General features: G+C 38.4%; 1 protein-coding gene across 1 annotated transcript; it reads right to left on the bottom strand.

The window, feature by feature from the left end:
- Window positions 1-4,348: 4,348 nt before the first annotated feature.
- Window positions 4,349-18,940, bottom strand: cfap58 (cilia and flagella associated protein 58). Its single transcript, XM_073479610.1, has 18 exons — window positions 18,776-18,940; window positions 17,131-17,400; window positions 16,394-16,542; window positions 16,157-16,307; window positions 15,251-15,445; window positions 14,585-14,722; window positions 11,762-11,921; window positions 9,707-9,789; window positions 9,295-9,486; window positions 8,995-9,156; window positions 8,247-8,393; window positions 7,921-8,061; window positions 7,616-7,839; window positions 7,244-7,352; window positions 7,014-7,118; window positions 5,402-5,521; window positions 4,604-4,728; window positions 4,349-4,460 (listed from the first exon to the last, which is right to left on the bottom strand). Exons 1-18 carry the CDS (start codon window positions 18,779-18,781, stop codon window positions 4,349-4,351), a joined length of 2,589 nt encoding a protein of 862 aa, XP_073335711.1. The 5' UTR covers window positions 18,782-18,940.
- Window positions 18,941-19,512: the final 572 nt, after the last annotated feature.

The raw sequence follows: 19,512 nt of genomic DNA, 5'->3' as shown, positions 1-19,512 counted from the left end.
CTTTAAACTTTGACAGCTGTTGGGTTATAATTAGATGGAAACAGAGTCAGTGTGTGTTCAGGTGTCATTGCACTCAAACACTTCAGCAGCTGATGCCACTGATTAGCACACCTTCAACCTGCTAATGAGCTCCAGTGAGGCCCAAACTATGTTGGGGACCACGGAACACTGCCCTGATTTCAGTCCTTAAGGAAGATCTTCATCCGCATACAAATCCCACACTCGGTAGGATTGGAAGACCCAATCCCCAACTATGGTTTAAGGCTATAGGAGAGCTAAAACTGTACAGATTAAAGAACACAACCTGATAGCAGCATACTGCAGCTGCCAGGGGTCCTAAATCCTAAGATTACAGTGAATTAATTGCACTGTTCAACATCAACGGAATGAGATTAGTCCTTTCGGCTCAAGTGAATCCTTTAGTGTCCCATGCTGAAAATACATACATATACAGTATATGTGCCAAATATAATATATAGCGGTACCTGTTATTTTCAACTTAATATTTTCAAATAATAAACATGTAAATGTAAAGATACATCTTTTCATCCATGAATCTCAAATGTATACCAGGAGATAGAGCATTTTTGTCTCATCCAGTCAGTCTGTCTTTTGCTGACATCTGCTGGTGATTACAGGGACATCATGTAAATAACCTGCTCATAATATATGTGCTTGTATAATATGATAGTATTATCAGAAGTAAGGCAGAGAATATAGTATTAACCTGTGACCCCTGGGTGCTCTCACTGCCTCTCCTGTAGTACTGTGCACCTGCATTGATGTGGCTCAACAATAGAGGGCACCAGTGAAGTGAAGTGTGATGTGAGTTGAAAAATACATTTGAAGTTACTCCCAATCTCCGGCTTTTGCTTCAGATAATGCAAAATCATTTGAATGAAAACATAACATGTTCCATCCCTGTACATAACATGACCTCACTCCAAGTGACTCTCATGAGGAAAAGTTCATTATCAGCTTATATATACAGGGCACAGCTTCATCACTCAAGTGTCATGGGACATTGTTTTCTATGTGATGTGTCTCAGTGGTTCATCCATACTTGTAATAATTATGTATCGTTTCCATAATGTGTGACAGATAAACTGTTTCCTTTTTAGAAATGTTACTTAAACCTGCTTTGATAATCGGACTCTTATCCTAAATGTTCTAAAATCAGTCTGCAAATGGACTCATTACTTCCATAATGATAAAAAAAAAAAAAAAAGATCAGTGTTCATGTCAGAGATCTGCTGGTTGTCCCTAGTCCTATCAAGTTCACTGAGTTTTGTTAGTTCAAAAAAAGGCTTTTTAAAATATTCATGGGTGCTGTATAGACTGGGGTTGGAGGGATTTTTCAATGATGACATTTCTTTAAATTCTGCTGCAGACAATGGCTGACCTGATCTGTCTGTTCTGCTTCCCCGTGTCTAAAGATGACAAAGCAACAACAGTCCCCAGTATACACCAGTCTTTATTAAATCTCCTCAGTAAATACACTGCAGTCAAAGGTTTCTGAACAGCCCATATGTTAGGTTTTTTTTGATTCAACACCAAGCTATGCACTTATTGATAAACAGACAGTTAATTCACAGAGAACCTTCCTCTTAAAGAGGTTTACAAGTTGATCAAAACATCAGTAAACTTTACATTATTGAGAGGGATGAGATAATCTGTTCCCAGTATGTTGTACCCTTTCTACAAAAGATTGACTTTTCCTTATAAATTCAACAATTGCTATCGTTTTGTTATTTTCTTGAATTCTAGCAAAGAACATGAATGTTTGAATATTGAACAGAAGTGTAAGGTTTATTATAGACAACCTTGTCATCTGTGATAAATGGTTGAATGGTCAAACGAAGAGGCAACTCAACCCCAACAGATTTGTTTTGGTGATGCGGCCTTTGAACCTCAGGAACAGAAGACTTACATCTTCCTCTAAATCAAAGTCTTTTCTGTGAACAGCAGTATGATGAATCAAAGCTGTCTCTTTTAAGACAACAGCTTCATCCGAACAAACAAAAGTGCCCAGCTGGAAACCACTTTATAACACTTAACTATGTGCCATTATTAATTTATTTTCCTTCCCACAGCTCATTACTAAACAGGTATAAGAAGTAAGTGACTCCTCTGATTTAAAAATAATGTGACCATTCATATCATATTGCCATTCCAATCATATGCTTAAGATGGCTTCCTATACATTCTGTTTGTACCATTGCTGCTGGATGAACGTACAGTGTGTCAACACATTAGTACGTCCACTTAATAACTTCATTAAAAACATGTTTAGCTGTTTCTTCTGTGCTTTACCACTTTTGGATTGTGATGTAGAGCTACTGTAGTCAGGATGACAGAAAAATTACGGAATCACCACTCTTGGAGGATGCTCATTCAATTTTTTAATTTTGTAGAAAAAAAGCAAATCACAGACATGCCACAAAACTAGATTTATTCAAAATGCCAACCTTCTGGCTTTAAGAAACATAAAAACAAGAAAGAAAATTGTTGTAGTCAGACACAATTGCTTTTTTTAGATCAAGCAGAGGAAAAAAATATGGAATCACTCAGTTCTGAGGAAAATATTATGGAATCATGAAAAAACACTACACCATTAGTACTTTGTTGCACCACCACAGCTTGAATTCTCTTAGGCATGGACTTAACTATTGAAAAACAGTATTCTTCATCAATCCGGCTCCAACTTTCTCTTTTTGCTGTTACCAGATCAGCTTTGCAGGTCGGAGCCTTGTCATGGACCATTTCCTTCAATTGGATTGAGATCTGGACTATTTGCAGGCCATGCCATTGACATTATATGTCTTTCTTGAAGGAAAGTTTTCACGTCTTTTGCCCTATGGCAAGATGCATTGTCATCTTGAAAAATGATGTCATCATCACCAAACATCCTTTCAATTGATGGAATAAGAAAAGTGTCCAAAATTTCAATGTAAACTTGTGCATTTATTGAAGATGTAATGACTGCCATCTCCCCCGTGCCTTTACCTGACATGCCGCCCCATATCATCAATGACTGTGGAAATTTGAATGTTTTCTTCAGGCAGTCGTCTTCATAAATTTCATTGGAACGGCACCAAACAAAAGCTCCGGCGTCATCACCTTGCCCAATGCAGATTTGCGATTCATCACTGACTATCACTTTCATCCAGTCATCCACAGTCCTTGATTGCTTTTCTTTAGCCCACTGTAACCTTGTTTTTTTCTGTTTAGGTGTTAATGATGGCTTTCGTTTGGCTTTTCTGTATGTAAATCCCATTTCCTTTAGGTGATTTCTTACAGTTCGGTCACAGACATTGGCTCCAGTTTCCGCCCATTTGTTCCTCATTTGTTTTGTTGTGCATTTTTTGTTTTCAAGACATATTGCTTTCAGTTTTCTATCTTGACGCTTTGATGTCTTCCCTGGTCTACCAATATGCTTCCCTTTTACAACCTTCCCATTTTCTTTGTACTTGGTCCAGATTTTAGACACAGCTGACTGGAAACAACTAACATCTTTTGCAACATTCCGTGATGATTTACCTTCTTGAAGAAGTTTTATAATCCTCTCCTTTGTTTCAACTGACATCTCTCTTGTTGAGCCATGATTCATGTCAATCCGCTTGGTGCAACAGCTCTCCAAGGTGTGAGCACTCTTTTTTAACTGCAGACTAATTAGCAGATTTAATCTGATGCAGGTGTTTGTTTTAGAACTTCAAATTACAGGGTGATTCCATAATATTTTCCTCAGAACTGAGTGATTCCATATTTTTTTCTTCTGCTTGATCTAAAAAAAGCAATTGTGTCTGACTACAACAATTTTCTTTCTTTCTTTTTTTATGTTTTTTAAACCAGAAGGTTGGCATTTTGAATAAATCTAGTTTTGTGGCATGTCTGTGATTTGCTTTTTTTCTACAAAATGAAACAATTGAATGAGTATCCTCCAAGAGTGGTGATTCCATAATTTTTGCCAGGAGTTGTATAATTGATTGTTGGTAATGAGAAATGACAAAAAAAATCTAAGCTGGAAAAAACAAGAACATGACAGGGTATCTGATGTGTTGTTTAGGATCTGGCATTCATATTCTGATCAGAAGTATCTCCTACAGTGTAATTTAGTACAGTACTACAGTACTGTGTGGTAGCAGGATGAAGACACCCTGCTGATTGGACAAATTCAATTAGCAGTCATTATGTGATGATTGTGGTCATGATTGCTTAATTGTAAAATACAGGAATGTTCGGAAACCTCTGACTTGCAGATGCTGTCAGCATATGTGGAAACATATTTTTCCATTTCAAACCATAAAATATGTCTGATGCATTATTAAATATATCGTCATAGTAGCCGTTATCTTCTCACAGGGTTGTCAATCCGGAAGCCTCCGCCAGTGAAGTGAGGCTTGCTGCTCAGCTGGGGCAGAGGTTCCAGCTGCTCCACCTTGGTCTTGGTCCTCTGCTCACTAATGAGACACACAGAGCTCCAGGACATCAGAGAGTGAGCACACTCTCACTGAATGCATGTTATCTACATAAACTAAATTATGAACCAGTGTTAAAATGTCAGACTGAGATTGCTATGATGTAAAACAAAGATCACCCTCACCTGTGGAGCTTTTTCTGACTGAGGTACTTCTTCTTAACGTTTGTTAGCTCGTTCGCTAAACTTTGATTTTCACGTTTGTACTCATTCATCCTGGAGTCGAGCATTCTCAGCTCTGCTATCAATGCCTGTGGAAAGAAAACAACAACATGATTTTGTCATAGAACGTAAGAAAGCAAAAAGATTGCATGTTTTACCTGAAATCAGCTGTGGCCCCTCCTCTGATATGTGTTATAAATACAAATAAAAGGTTTATTTGGACAGCTAAATGGCGAGTTGTATAAGTGAAGATCATCTGATTTTAGAAAGGGTCAATGAAACAGTATCAACTCACAGGTCTTATGGACACTGATGTAGTATGCACGCATGTAGTTTGGCACTTTGCTTGCAATACACTGTACTTATGAGACTTCTACATAATTAATAATTAAAATAATTGCACTGACATTTAATGAGGAGACTTCATCAGATCAGGATATTTGAGGCTAATTAATAATGTGACAAGTGTCTGCCTCTCTTGGACAAAACTTTAATGAAAGATGTTTAATTGGAGGAGCAAGGAAGTACTGTACATACATGTAGTGAGTAAGAATTTAACAAGAGTGTCATTCCATTTGTGAGGGACAGAGAAAGAGTTGATTTGTTGACCTGGGAAAACCAGAATCTGATGCAATTAAACACATAAATGAGAAGACTTCATAACATGAAGGAGAGGAACACAACAGGAAAATATTGTGAAACAAGAAAACAAAATATGGAGATACGTGCTTTGACTGGCAAGAAAATAATGTGGGGAATGACCTTGAGCTTTTTAGTTCTCTCTCTGATGGTCCACTGGCACTGTTGGAGCTGCTCAGCTGCCTCTGGACCAGGCTGCCGGGCCAGGATGTGCTTCAGCTCCACATACAACTTCTCCTTTTCCTTGGTGGGAAAATGGAAGGAAAGGAATAACGAGTGAGTGAGCCTGATATCCAGTATCTTATTTGTCTGTGCTGTAGAGCTCCATTAAAAACATCAATGAGTCACACTGTTGCACTGGGTAACACGTTCCTTCATTACCATCACCACACACACTGAGTATATTTTGACTCAATCCCACAAATATGTACGAGAGTAGAGCATCAAATATGGATTACTACGCTGCTGAAAACAGTCAGAAACAAATGAACTATTAACTCCTGTTTCAGTAACAGATGTTTCAGGGAGTTGTGTTTTTAAAAACAAAACTACATATTCCTGACCCGAATGTATACTTTCACCGACTACACATGTATTGTTGGTTTCCATCTTGTGATGAGATTTGTTGACATAACAAAAATGAAGAACATCACCAGGCTTAACCTTTAACCTGACAAAATAGGTCATAGATGGAAGTTATGAGACCACAAGTAAAAGTTTTTACAAGGTAAATAATAGTTTAATCTAACTTAATTTTTTGTGATCATATAATTATGAAGAAAAATCACTGGACTGATGCCACGGCCATCAAAGGAATCAAATCAATGGAATGAGCATTAAGTCAAACTCAAGTTTGTTTAATAAATCTATCATTTTAGCCATACACCTAAACATTCTGAATGAGTCTAGCTTCCTTACCCGTGGACAAAATTAATATAAATTAATCATAATTATCTCTAGTTGTTATTCTTTATTGTTTTACAGAACAAGACATTTGAGGGTCTGCCAAACTTGGCTGCCATTGTCCCTCATTGTCTCAGCATTTGGCGGATGCATAAATAATCAATAATAATCACTTTCTCACTTGAATACTTGAATCTCACTTGAATTTCTGGTTTTACACTGGTAACTGCTGTGGATAGTAGCAGGTACTTTTTTTGGTATAACCTTGGTCGAGTTTCCAAGTGAGCTGAGTCGATACTAAACTGTAGAGTGAAAACACTGCAGACCACAAAGCGGTCAAAGAGAATTGTCACTTTGGCGACACAGAGCAACTAGAGTTGTTCCTCATCTGTGGTCTTACGTAGGATTTCCCAAACTTATATTTTTTCACATTTTTTTCAGCCAATCTTCGATATGCTCCATTATTCCTGTTTGTGTTGTGTTGAAGATGATGTCACAGCAGTTTCATGTGGCATTGTTTGATGATCAGATCATAATCCTGCCTACACTAAGGAGGTACCATTTGCAGTGGAAAACGAAATCAAGAACAGTACTTCAAGTCGAGTTGAGTTATGCTGAGCCGAGAAGAACCATGCAGTGGAAAAGAGGCTTTAGACAGCTGAGAAGTAAGAAGTAAGTTTACAAATTAGCTCCATTTGAAGTAGTCACATCGCTTACTCACAAGGAAAGGTCTACTCAATCCAAAGACGCATGTAATGTGTGTGTGTGTGTGAGTGTGTGTGTGTGTGTGTGTGTGTGTGTTAACATTGAGGGCACAGTGTCAATTGTTTACCTGTAATAGAAGTTCACGTTCCTCAAGTTCTCGGGTCTTGGCAATGAGTCGCTTTTGTAAGGACTGAATCTTTTGGATGAGCTCGTATTTGCCGGGGTCACTGCCCTGCAAGGGAGTCATTTACAAAATGTGAGGCTTTCTCTGCTTGGGGTTTGTGAATGGTCTTACACATAAACTAGAACTGAAAATGTTCAAAAACAAACAACAGACTGGAGCTGTGATGGCTTCACCTCCAGTCGTCTCCATCGGTGAATATTTATGGGCTTCAGCTGTTCCTCGAGGACGCTGTTCCTCATCCTCTCTCTCAGCAGCTCCCTCTGGAGGTGGAACAGCTCTCGTCTTAAAGCAAATGTAGAAAGCTTTACTGTAAAAATGCTGGATTTAATAGAAAAGAGTTTATTATGGTTTTGGAAGCTAAAAGTTGAAAGAAGGTCATTCCTACCTCTGACTCTCTAATCACTGCACTTTGTAGGTCACCTCATTCTTTCTTCTTCTCTACTCCAAATCCCTCTCTCAGAGTAATTCACTGCTGACTGTCTTTGTTCAAACTATTCTACTTCATTTTCCCTCAATCCTCCTCAGTCACCTCTTCTCTCTTTTACCTCAGGTCCTCTGTGTGGGGTACAGTCTTGTCCAGGATGCTCTTCTTGCACTGGAGCCTCTTGATCTCCACCTTAAGCAGGCGGATGTCTTCCATCTTCTGGTTGTAGTGGAAGTCCCCCTTGCTCAGGATTGATTGCTGGATCCTGATCTTCTCATACAGCAGTGCTATCTCATCATTGCGGCGCAGCAGCTGTTTGCCCAGGTTGTCCCGCTCTCTGATAACCTTAAGTGAAGTTTCACCAACAAATAATTACACTGCATTCTCTTTTTTCATTTTGTCAACTTCCCTCTCTTTCTTTACTACCTGTTCCAGTTGCTTCTTCTGTTGAATCTGCTCAGCATCAGCGTCGGCTATGATCTTCTGCAGTTTTTGCTGTTCTGCTTTCTGGCTGTCAACACGCTGCTTTGTTTCCTCAAGCTGAAGCTTCATCGACTGAAGCTCCCCCTGTAGCAGGACACCGAGATGAGTGTAAGAGTGTGAAGAGAGCCATGAAATATATAAAAATGCAATCATTGGGCAGAGGCTTTCGTATAAGTGTAAAGTTAATGAAACAGCTAAATAAAAACAGTCAAAATGATGACGACTCAAAACCACAACCCACTGAGAACAAATGAGATGGGCTGCTGTACCTTGAGGGCCTCATTATCCTTCTCTAAGCGTTTGTGTTCCTGCTGATCCTTGGCTAGGGCCATCTCCTTCCCAGTGATCTCATCTCTCAATCTGGTGACCTGGTTGTTCATGGTCTTCATCTTCCTCTTCATCTCTGCAATCTCCTCCTGAGGCAGAGAAGAAGAAGAATGGAAAAGATATACATAGATAATAAACAATCGCAACCCTTACAATGTTAGAAATCGCGAGAAAGTTGCAAAGCTTCTCAGTCAAGGACAAAACAGTTCAAACGGTAGGTAACTACCTCATTTTGATATGAATTATGTTATTTTGAGATTAATAAAATACATTCTTAAATAGTCAGGCCATGGAAAATTATATCGAGCCGGACAATAATTTCTTTGGTAACATAAATGATAATAGCTGCTACTAGACAGAGGAACAGTATAATCGAACCATTAAGACAGAGTGAAAAAATGATCAAATATTGATGGCTAAGAACAAATATTGATCGCATCGGTCTAATCCTAATGTTAATTTAAAATGAGATATTACTCAAAATGTGGCTTCAAACGTCCCCATTTTTTTCGCCATCGACCAAAGGTCCCTTCCTCGAAAGTCTCACTCCTCTTTGGTGAAACTTGGCAGCCCTGTAACTATTTGTGTAATGCAGTCCACAGATGACTCACAGACTAACTGATGCCTTCCTGGATAAATAGCTAACAAACTGAAGATCAGCTGGGGATGGCAAGAACAGATCAGTGGTACCTGAGCCTCGATGAGGTTTTTGCTGTAGAGGTTCCTTTCAGATATGACAGACTCCAGCAGGTTTTCTTGCTGTTTGAGCTTACACTCTGCCTCTGAGACCTTCTTCCTCCAATCAAATATCTCCATCTCTCTCACTTCAACGTCACTCATTTTCTGCTGCACCTGTGGAAAGAAGGGAAAGTCCACTCAGACTCTCAGGTTTTTTTCAAATGTGAGAATAAATAATTGAAATCATCTTGTAATATTAAAAATTCATACGAATAATAAAATGCAATAAGATAGCTCGTCTGCAGAACCTGCCTTCTGCATGAGGTTACTGGTCTCGTTGATGTAGCGGTCCCGTTCTTTCTCCAGCTGTTGGATGATTTTGCGCTGCTTCTGGGCCTCCTGGCGGTAGCCATTGATCTCATGTTCCAGAGTCTTCTTGTCCTGCTCGAGGAGCTTCACGATGCTCTGCTGTTTCTCAGTCGACTGTGAAGCTTTGATCATGTTCTGTTGAATGGGAATTGTGTTTTAGAATATAATTAAATTGTATATTAGTATTACAGCCAACAGCAAATTGTGTGTTGATGATGATACTGTAGATCACAAGATAAATACCCACTAGTTACACTAGTTACTGCTGCTCTCCACTTTCCATGATTATCAATGACATAACATGTCTATATAGTAAAGTGCATCGCACAACCACCTTTGTTTGCAAGGCACTTACTTTATTTAAGATGTCTCGCTCACGGATCAGCTCGTCTGTGGCTTTCTTGTCAGCTTCAACTTGCTTTTGGGAAGATTCAAGATCTGTGGAGGAACAAATTAAAGTACAGAGAAGCACTGTGAAGGAGAAACAAGATGAAATGGCAATACATATCAAAGACTAGAACTGGGGTTAGACATACAAGAAAAAGAAAACTGGTAAAAGGGAGAGCGCTAAGATGATTGACGGAAGCACAAATATGGATAAAAAGATAAACCATTATTAGAAAAAAACACGACTGTCAGTCCATAAACAAATGAACATCTGGGCTGAGATTCCTTGTTTTCCTCTCAATTAGCACATAAAGCTGTTGCCAGCTCCCAAGGCTCTACCCATCACCCCTGTGACCTCTCCTTATGTAACAGTGCATTTTCAGCCCAAATCCCACTCTGATGATGATACTGAGAGAACTGGATGTTTGTAATAAGATACAAGATTTTCACCACCTGAGGTTGCCTTTAAATCTATGAAAGCAGGGTTGGATGGTAGATTCTATAATGCAATCCAGACCATATGCTTGCCCATTTGATTGTAAAGAGATCAGTGTTGGGCAAGTCACTTCCAAAATGTAATTTATTACACATAACTAGTTACATGTAATTCATTACAAATAACTAGTTACTTTTATGTAAAAGTTATAACTTTTTAATACTTCAGTATATTACTGTCTGCGTACCACAGAAGTACTAACAGGCATTATAAAATGAAAGAGAGGGCAATACTTTATAGTCTTAATAGGGCTCACCTCCGGAGCACAGATCGGGCTCATTCATGCATGTACATGCAGTGGTTACCACTATGTATTAAAATTCCCTGCTTATATTACAATAGTTTGATGATGATATAGAACAATTTAATAGCCTCAACCTTTGTACATAAACAAACAGTCTTGGACTCAGGGATGGGCAGACAAATGATTAAAGATACAGTACTTCAGGATTATTTTTCTGTTTTACATTAATAAACACCTAATTTCTGGGTGGTAACATACATAGTAACTGTAAGTGGAGATTAGCAAAAAATCAAAGCAAAAAACAATGCATTTCAAAAAGAAACATATAGTAAGAAGTACACAAAGAATTAGTTTATCTAAATGCATGTAAGAACTTTGATACTGGGAGGGCTCTGGGATCATTATGTTGGGAAATTAGGAAAATTATTGGAATAATGATCTCGGCCATTTTGCATATATCTGAATTTATATTCATGTATTACACCTATTGTGCAGAGATATGTGGCTTTCGTTTTCAAGGGGTTGCCAGATTAGCTTCCACTCAGTATGAAATCATCTATTCAAAAGCCAGAGGATAGAAAATAGGAAGTTGTTTATGTGACGTGCTTTACACTATTCTGCATGGATAAAAGAGCTTTATTAAGTTTTTTAGGAGATGAATGGGCTCAATATCTACAGGAAGAATTTGTGTTGTGGGGAATCTGAAATTGGGATGGAGGGTTGGTATGGTTCAGGTGTGGGAGAAATAATCTGTTGTCCTTTTAGCATGATATAATACAGTCTTTCAAAAGACATTATTATGTGGTATATTCAAGTTGATTATTACTGTATGCACCCACCTGTATATATATATATATATATATATATATATATATATATATATATACATATATATATATATATATATATATATATATATATATATATATATATATATATATATATATATATATATATATAAAAAGAATATTTGCAAAAAAATCAGAAAGGAAAAAGTTTTAAAACATGAACTCAAACACATATTATCATGAGGTAATTGGTTGTAATAATACGCTCTCATGTTATACTCTCAACACTAAACACAGGATGAACATTTTACTGTAGTTTTTCATCATATCATGTCAGACTTCAGAACTCAACTAACTTTTGAACTTATGAGCTTATATGAACCAGGACAGGGCAGCACTGAGGGAGACAAAGACTGGAAACATTGCAGTTTATGGCTCATGTCAGTCTCTCAGTGTATTTGTCTGTTGTTGATACAACATGGTAGGCTCTCATACCTTTCTCCAGACCAGAGATCTGAGCCTTTAGTGTCTCTTTCTGTACATCCACATCAGCTTTCTGATCCTCCATCTGGTGCAACTTCTTCTGGATGGCTTCTCTCATCTTTGTTTGTTTTGCAATCTCCTGACGCATCTGACTGACCTCCTCTTCTCTCATCTGACAGGTGGGAGGGGTCCAATGAAGTAATAGACGGGGAAAAGGTTTTGAAAAAGGGTAATATAACAGATGTTACAGCACTGAGGACTATAAATCAGGTTTACTCTATCTCTCTGACCACAGCCCTAACACAACAGTTTCAAGGTATACCTGTTTCTGACCTGGGGTCTTATTTATGAAACTCTGGAGAATCCACACTAAATGCATGCATATATACAAATGAGGAAATGTAAGTATGGCAAAAAAAAAAAAATCTGATTTATAAAACCCAAATCAACTTGGAAATGTGTGCACGTGGATCAGCCACATATCATGCCCTCTAAACACCCACATTCAACCTTAAATGGTCGATGTAAAGCACCTAATGAATGTAACTGTATAGAAACGAGCCTGCTGATCGACAGTTATTTAGATTGAATCATAGAAATAACTGAGAGGAAGACTAAGGAAATGATTTTTTTTCCTGGCACAGAAAAACAAGGTGTTTATTGGTGAGGTGGATGTTAAAAAACACTTGTTAATTCTTTTATTCACGTTGCCCTCCAGCAGTGCGAGGACAGTGGAAGTCCATGCATGGAGCATTACGCACCACAGTATTTATAGATTTACAGCAATCAAACTGACCGCTTCACATCCACTAAAGTGACTGTGACAATCATTGGTATCCCCCACCTTGGGATATCATTTGAAAATGGAAATCTGATATGTGAACACTTTTTATTTAAGTTTTGTTATGGTTAACTCAGTCTGCATTACGTTTGGACTCACAATGAGGACAATGGAGTGTAACGATTGTGTGAGAGAGCTGTCACTGACTTTATTTCCAGGCTTGGTAAAGATGTACGGGGTCAGGTGGCTGCAGAAGGCAGACTGTGTTTGGAGAGTTTGCTGTCTCCAGTATGCTCTGTGTGCCTGACAGCAGTCATGTTTACTATACTTATTTTTTACAGAAACTCTATATGGAAACTAAAACCGTACTTAGTGGTATATCCACAGTATCATAGGATAATTTTAAAGCAGTGAATGCTCTGTTCTGGAATTCTTTAATCCTCTTTGATGTTATCTTGAATATCTGCAACAATTTCATCACCATCAAGTTAACGTGGTTGATGAGAAAAAGTGACTGTATATCGTCCCTAATAACGGGGAAAGGCAGGCCAGATATTTCTGAATCATTCAATCTGACACATTCTGGCATCATCCTGCATTTCAACAGCTGAGGTGCTCAACAACTGACCACAAGCGTCAGCACAGTCCAGCTCTGGGGGTGGGGAATGTGATGATGAGACAGTGCTGATGAAATACTGAGCTAAATTTGAGGGGACTTTTACACTTGAAAGGTGCTAATGGGATAGTTATCAAAAGAAAAAATAACAATGCTGGTTTGAATGTTAATGATAAGGAGGATCTATAAGAACGTGTGATATGAAGTTAAATTAAATATGTGAGAAGCATTGTTATGCCTATAATGATGCCTCACACTTAATTTCTCCAGTCAGGGAGAAGTGGTGTACTCCTCTTTCAGGCTCCGTTTTGTGCGAAACGTTCATGAATGAGACCCCTGCTCATTACATGATGTACTATCAGATCAGTGCCAGTGTGTATTAGGGTTGGGCGATATGTTAAAAATATCCAACTGGCCACCGTCAGCCCATCAGCCGGCGGTTGCCGATATATTCGGCAGTTGTGTGTGTGGCGGAGAAAAAAATAGAGGGGGGATGTTGTATTCACGCCACCTCATGTCAGAAAAACAACTCGGCAACTCGGAATGCAGCTAAAAAGTTTAGCGTGCTTTGCGGGCGCAGGGGGCGAGGCTGCAGAAGGACGCATTTGCTCACAGCCTCTAAATGAGCAAACAGGTGGGAGATCGGGATAACACACCTGTCCTATTATAACGATCTGGGTGCACAACTGCACATCTTTTTTTGATGTAGTTCTCAAATATGGTGTATGAATTAACGTTACTTTCAGCTCCGCCATTTTGTGAAAGACTCGTCTCATGTGTGAAGCTGCCAGTTCCAATGCGCGCACACTTTGAATTGTGCTCTACATAGTAATTATGAACTATATGTACCGTGTTGAATTCTGTGGAGGCAGACCATTAATTAAGCAAAATAAAATGACAAAAATCGCCCCAAAAACAAAATCGCCAAAAATGAAAACAACCGTGATGGACTCAGTCGATGGGTGATTGGCGATATATTCATCCAATCGCCCAAGCCTAGAGTGTATGGTATCATATTATTAAATATAGGTGTAATTAAAATTCAGAATGCCAACCCCACACTGTACTTCCTCAGTGTGCACAATGCTGATGCAGGTCTCAAGAAGCTATCTGAGGTTTCCCAAAAGAACAGTATCATTAGGTAAATGTCAAATGGTTTTCCTTCTTGCCTCCAGATTAAAGAAAATATTCCTGTGACTTTTTATCCCAAAAAAAAAGCTACCTAATGAGTGGAAAAGTAGTTTTTCCATTGTTTTAGCTATGCCTCTCATTTTTACCACCCTCTCCCTCATTCACATTCAAAATCATGCATGCACAAGCTCATACAAACACTCCCAACTTTAACACAATCAGGCATATACTGTATATGTTAACTAGACAGGTCGAGGTGTGTCTCTGTTGGTGAGTGGTAGATGTGTGTCAGTGGACAAACGTGTACCTTGAGCTCATTTGTGTTCTGCTGGTTCTCCAATGACAGACGTTCTTTGACTGATGAGAGCTGCTCACACTCCTGCTGCAGCTTAGTATTCTTCACTTGCATCTGCTCCAGCTCCTTGGTGGATCGCTCATTCATGATCTGTCACCGTCAGCGAAGAGAATGACATGTGGGGAGAGGTTTATTACATACTGCAGTACAGTAACAATATGTAATTAACCTCACAATTACATGTATATTAGTTTTTTATGTTTAGCCACCCTAAATTATAAAAGATGCACTCAAAATAGTGTTTTTCCAATATGTTTTATTAAATATATATTAATCATTAGGTTTATGTAATGACTTACTGATCTACACTTTGGTACTTAAATTAACATACTCATTTATATATACCAAACATGCGACTCAAGTCATTTGGTCAAAGTTACAAGCAAGTCCAAAGTCATTTTTGTGCTGGGCAACTCAAGCCAAGTCCCAAGTCATTATATACACATTTGTGACAAATGAAGACAAAAAATAGGACAGGGGTTAAATGGTTTAATGAGTATGATAATGATGTGCATCATTTGCATTGGCGTACGCAGTCACTAGATCTCAACCCAACTGAACACCTATGGGAGATTTTGGAGAAACGTGTTAGCGTTCTCACCACTCACTCCATTCTACCTTTAGCTCTTTGAGCTGCTGCTCCAGTCTCTGTTGCTCCTCTCTGGCCCTTTCGCCCTGTATATTCAGAGCCTTGATGTCCCCCATCTTGGTTTCCATGTCGATGTGAAGCTGCTTCACCTCCTTGTCCAGCTTCTCTTTCAACCTCATCTCTCGGGAAATCTCATTCTGCTGTACCTGGAGCTCCTGCTGGAGCTGGGTTTAGACAAACAGAGGAGTTGGCATAAGAATTAGATTGTATTTCATTTTATTTGTGAGGGGCTCCACTGGCTTCAGCACAGCAGTTTGTATTCCTCCTAATGCTGCTGGAACCCAACCTCTGGAGCTACAAGGCTAGTGCTGGACCAAAGATCTGAATCCTCTTTATTTTTCTCTCCCTGTGTTATTCTTACTGTTGTGTTTATATTATTTGCATTTGTAACTGCCACTGTAATGCTTGCTTTTTCTTGTGACTCATTGTTTGGTATGTTGTGTGTATGTACAGCACGTTGTAACTCTTTTTAAAAGTGTTTATACTTATACTGTATAAATAAAGTTATTATTACTGGAACTAGTAAGATTTCCCTTTCCAGTTCAATGAAATGTGTGTGTGTTACTGTGCTGTTTATGTACATTATTTCTGTTGCCAAATGCCCCATGTACAGACTTACTGATGATGTAAAGATATTGCAAAACATAAGTAACATGAAATATTTGATTTCTCTCCACTCTACATGTCTGCTTAGCTGTTGCAGAATCTGCCACAATTACAAAAACCTTCTCATGAATAAACACTCATGAGAGATTTTCTTGCAGTCAAGACTCCCGAGTAACGTAAAATCTTTATGATGAGATTAATAATTTTAGCATATTCAGAAATACATTAAATGTCAGCCTTCTGTCTATGAGAACTTGCTACTTATTTACCTGAGAAATACTCTCTAAGGCAGAATCACGTTGGGCCTCGATCTCCTGCTGAGTTGCAGTGGCCTTGTTAAGTTTTTCTCTCAGACCCTCCACATCTGTTAGAAGCTGATCCTTCTCCTTAGTCAACTCCTCAATCATTTTCAGTTGATCACTGCAAAAAACAGATCATAGTTAGTTCCAGTTACTTCACCTACAATACCACAGTATAGATTATTAAGTGGAGGACAAACGGCTCACCTCTGCTCTTGGTTTGTAGAGAAGCCAGTTTGTTGCTCCGCCTTTTTGATTAGGTTTGCAACTTCTTCTTTTAAATTCCCGATGGCCTCTCTGTCCCTTTTCTCTTTATCATGAGCAGCATCAACCATTTTCCAAGCTTTATCAAGCTCCTACAGTAACACCAAAGGAAAATCTTAGCAAAACCTCATTGAGTTAATTGAATCTGAAGAGTACAGAGGGGAAAAATGTTTAAAAAATTACCAAAATGATCAAATAAAATAGAACTTTCTTTATCAAACACAAAATACGCATCTTGTTCACTGTACAACACGGGTGCCTAAACTTGGTCCGTTGGAGGGAAAAAACTGAAACTGAAACCCTGAGAGGCAAGTGAGAAACAAATTCTGGTGATCCATTTTTTAAGTCTGATCTAAACTGTATACTCTGTGTTTATGACTTAAATATTTGAGGGAAATATTTTGCCCAAAGAGGTTTTTTTTCTCACTTACCTCTCAAGGCTTCCATAGTACCAGGATCTCAAGTTCCCTTAATTGAACTAATTTTCTGCTCAGATTATGAAAAATCATACATAATCAGGGATCCTACATACTTGAGTATTTTTACCTCACAAATAATGAAACAGCATAATCGGCAATTCATATCATACTTTTTTTTCTTTGTCAAATCAGGGCCATAAACAAATAAATAAAGACATACTACATTATTCTGTCGTCTCATGTTTTGACAATAATGTATACCCTCTTTAGTGAAGTAACTGTCGTTTCATCTTCCTGGGACAGCTTCAGGGCTGCTGCGACTTTAGTTGATGTGGACACAATCTCTGCATTCAGCTCCCTGCATTTGGACATGAGCCTCTTCTCATTCTCTCTGGACTTCTTAAGCGCATGGATGAGCTTCTCATACTCCACCCGGACCTTGTCCATGCTCTTGTCCCCAACCAGCTCATTGAGGACCATCTGGAATTCCTCCATTGACTCAAACATGTCCTCCCCTAATGGCCCTTCCTCCTGGAAATACAGCAAAGCAACAGACTGAAAGTGAAAATGTGTCATGGTTGAGAATGATTTTAGGGAAGACACTACAGGTGAAAACAGCAGTTTTTCATGCAATGCTCAATGTTAATATTTTGGGCTGATTTGTTTCCAAAACATGTCCTTTTGTCAGACTAGTGGGAAGAAAATGTCCTAAATACACATTAAGGTGTTTATTTGAGTTCAAATTTCTGTTCTGGACATTTATGCAACTCGTCCATATTTAATTAGAAAGACTTATTTGCATATTTACACATACAATTTCAGAAATCTTGTAATACTAAAAAATAATTGCCGTAAAGTAAACTTGTATCTTGAGGTAAACATGTATGTAACAGTGTTATCCTCCCCTCTCACTGAAGTTACATCGTGCAGAAATGAGATAGGGGGTCAAAGTGGCTGAGACAGAGACACCATTCACCCTATTACAAGACACTGTACCATCAGAATGATTTTGAAGCTGTTATTTTGAGGTGAACAAGTTTTGTCATAAAATATTTATAGTTTTACAATACATTTCTTTTAAGGCCTTTTCTCAAATGACTGTTTTTCAGACTCTGAGCCAGAATTCTCATCGATATCCTGATTTGTAGGATTTATAGAACATTTCATTTCTAAAAACATGGAGAACATAGATTTTTTTTAATGGCTATTGACAGCATTTTCTGTTTTATGGATTGATGAAAAAATGGCATCCAAAATTCTCACCATAAAACCTTTTACTCAATTAGACTATGCCAACAAAATGAAACAAGTTGACAGATTTGTAACCTGGCTTTATCCATGTTCTGTAATGCTGATGAGTGCATTTTAACCCCATAATGCCTCTTTTTCATATCTAAACATAACATTTGTGAACACTTGTTAAACAAAAAAAATAATTGTCTCATTGTAACTAAGAATTTTATGGTGATACTAGTTAGTTAAAAATGTTACCCTGTTGACCTGTAGTGCCTCCTCTTACCAGGCTGGCTCATGGTCCTGTCCTTATGAAATGGGAGACTCCACAGATAAATAACAGACTTGTAGATCAAGTTAGACTTTATTATTAGAAGTTATTAGACCCACCGCTGAAGTTATACGCTTAACTCTTAGCTTAATGGTAATTTTCAGATTTCGATTTCGTATTGGACCCTGTATGTTACAGTCAGGGAGTTAAAGTTAATACAGATAGTGGTGAACGAACATGCTAACACCACGGGGCCTGATGGACGTCAGATTTACCAAATTTAGGCGTATTTTGCCGACAATAACTTACTCCACTTTAACCAGCATTATGTTAAATATACGATACTTCATTAACATCAGCGTTAAGTTGCCGTGTATCCAAACCCTTGGGAAGAGCACTTACCTCCATTATATGAGTCGAAAAGTAAACTTATAGCTAGTTCGTCAGTCCTTACATACAGGGTACCACGGTGTTTGGCGTCTCCTTAACAGAGCTGTAGACATTGGTTGCTAGGCAACTGCTGATCTCGCGAGAGAGAGACCCACTCTTCAGCCGGGTCAGTTCACTGTCTCAAGTATGCTACTCTATATAATAAAGCAAGTGTGCAGTAAGATGAATGGTAGTCTAAAAGAATAAATACATTTGAAATCTAAACTTATCACAGTATCAACATAATATCATAAAAATAAGGTGTGATACATCATGTTAAATAAAAAATATTGATGGGACAACTGTCAACTCATTTCAATCCCACTACATTATAGCTAGGCAATTTACCAACGTAATGTAGCTACTATAAGGGAACGTTTCCATTAAAATATGATGGTATGGCTTGATTACTGTGTTTGTGGTCTAACTATATTACAACTGAAGTGTGTTTTGCACCGGTGTAACCCTCAGACTTGACCTCACGGTGTTATCTTGACTCACCTCAAGCAAATGATAAATTAATGGATTTTAAAAATGTAATCCACATGCATCTGTGCTCGCAGGGTTTCAACATGCTCCACGAACAGGCGAATAAAGACAGAGAACTCACACTCAAGACTGCTCTCACACCTCACACCTTTTCCCCATGCAAGTAAGGCACAGGTGTAATTAATGACATTAATTAATGAGTGTCAGGGCCTGCACCTTGT

The sequence above is a fragment of the Pagrus major genome, chromosome 13 (genome assembly GCF_040436345.1).
Source record: "Pagrus major chromosome 13, Pma_NU_1.0".
NCBI classification, from domain to species: Eukaryota; Metazoa; Chordata; class Actinopteri; order Spariformes; family Sparidae; genus Pagrus; species Pagrus major.
Note: the sequence above shows the minus strand (reverse complement) of the source record. Positions and strands in the feature narration are given on the sequence as shown.

Coding starts and splice junctions, on each gene's coding strand:
- cfap58 (XM_073479610.1), bottom strand. Junction 7,353..7,615: donor CCCCACACAGAGGACCTGAG/GTAAAAGAGAGA, acceptor ATTTGCTTTAAG/ACGAGAGCTGTTCCACCTCC. Junction 4,729..5,401: donor AGAGAACTAAAAAGCTCAAG/GTCATTCCCCAC, acceptor TTCTTTCCACAG/GCATTGATAGCAGAGCTGAG.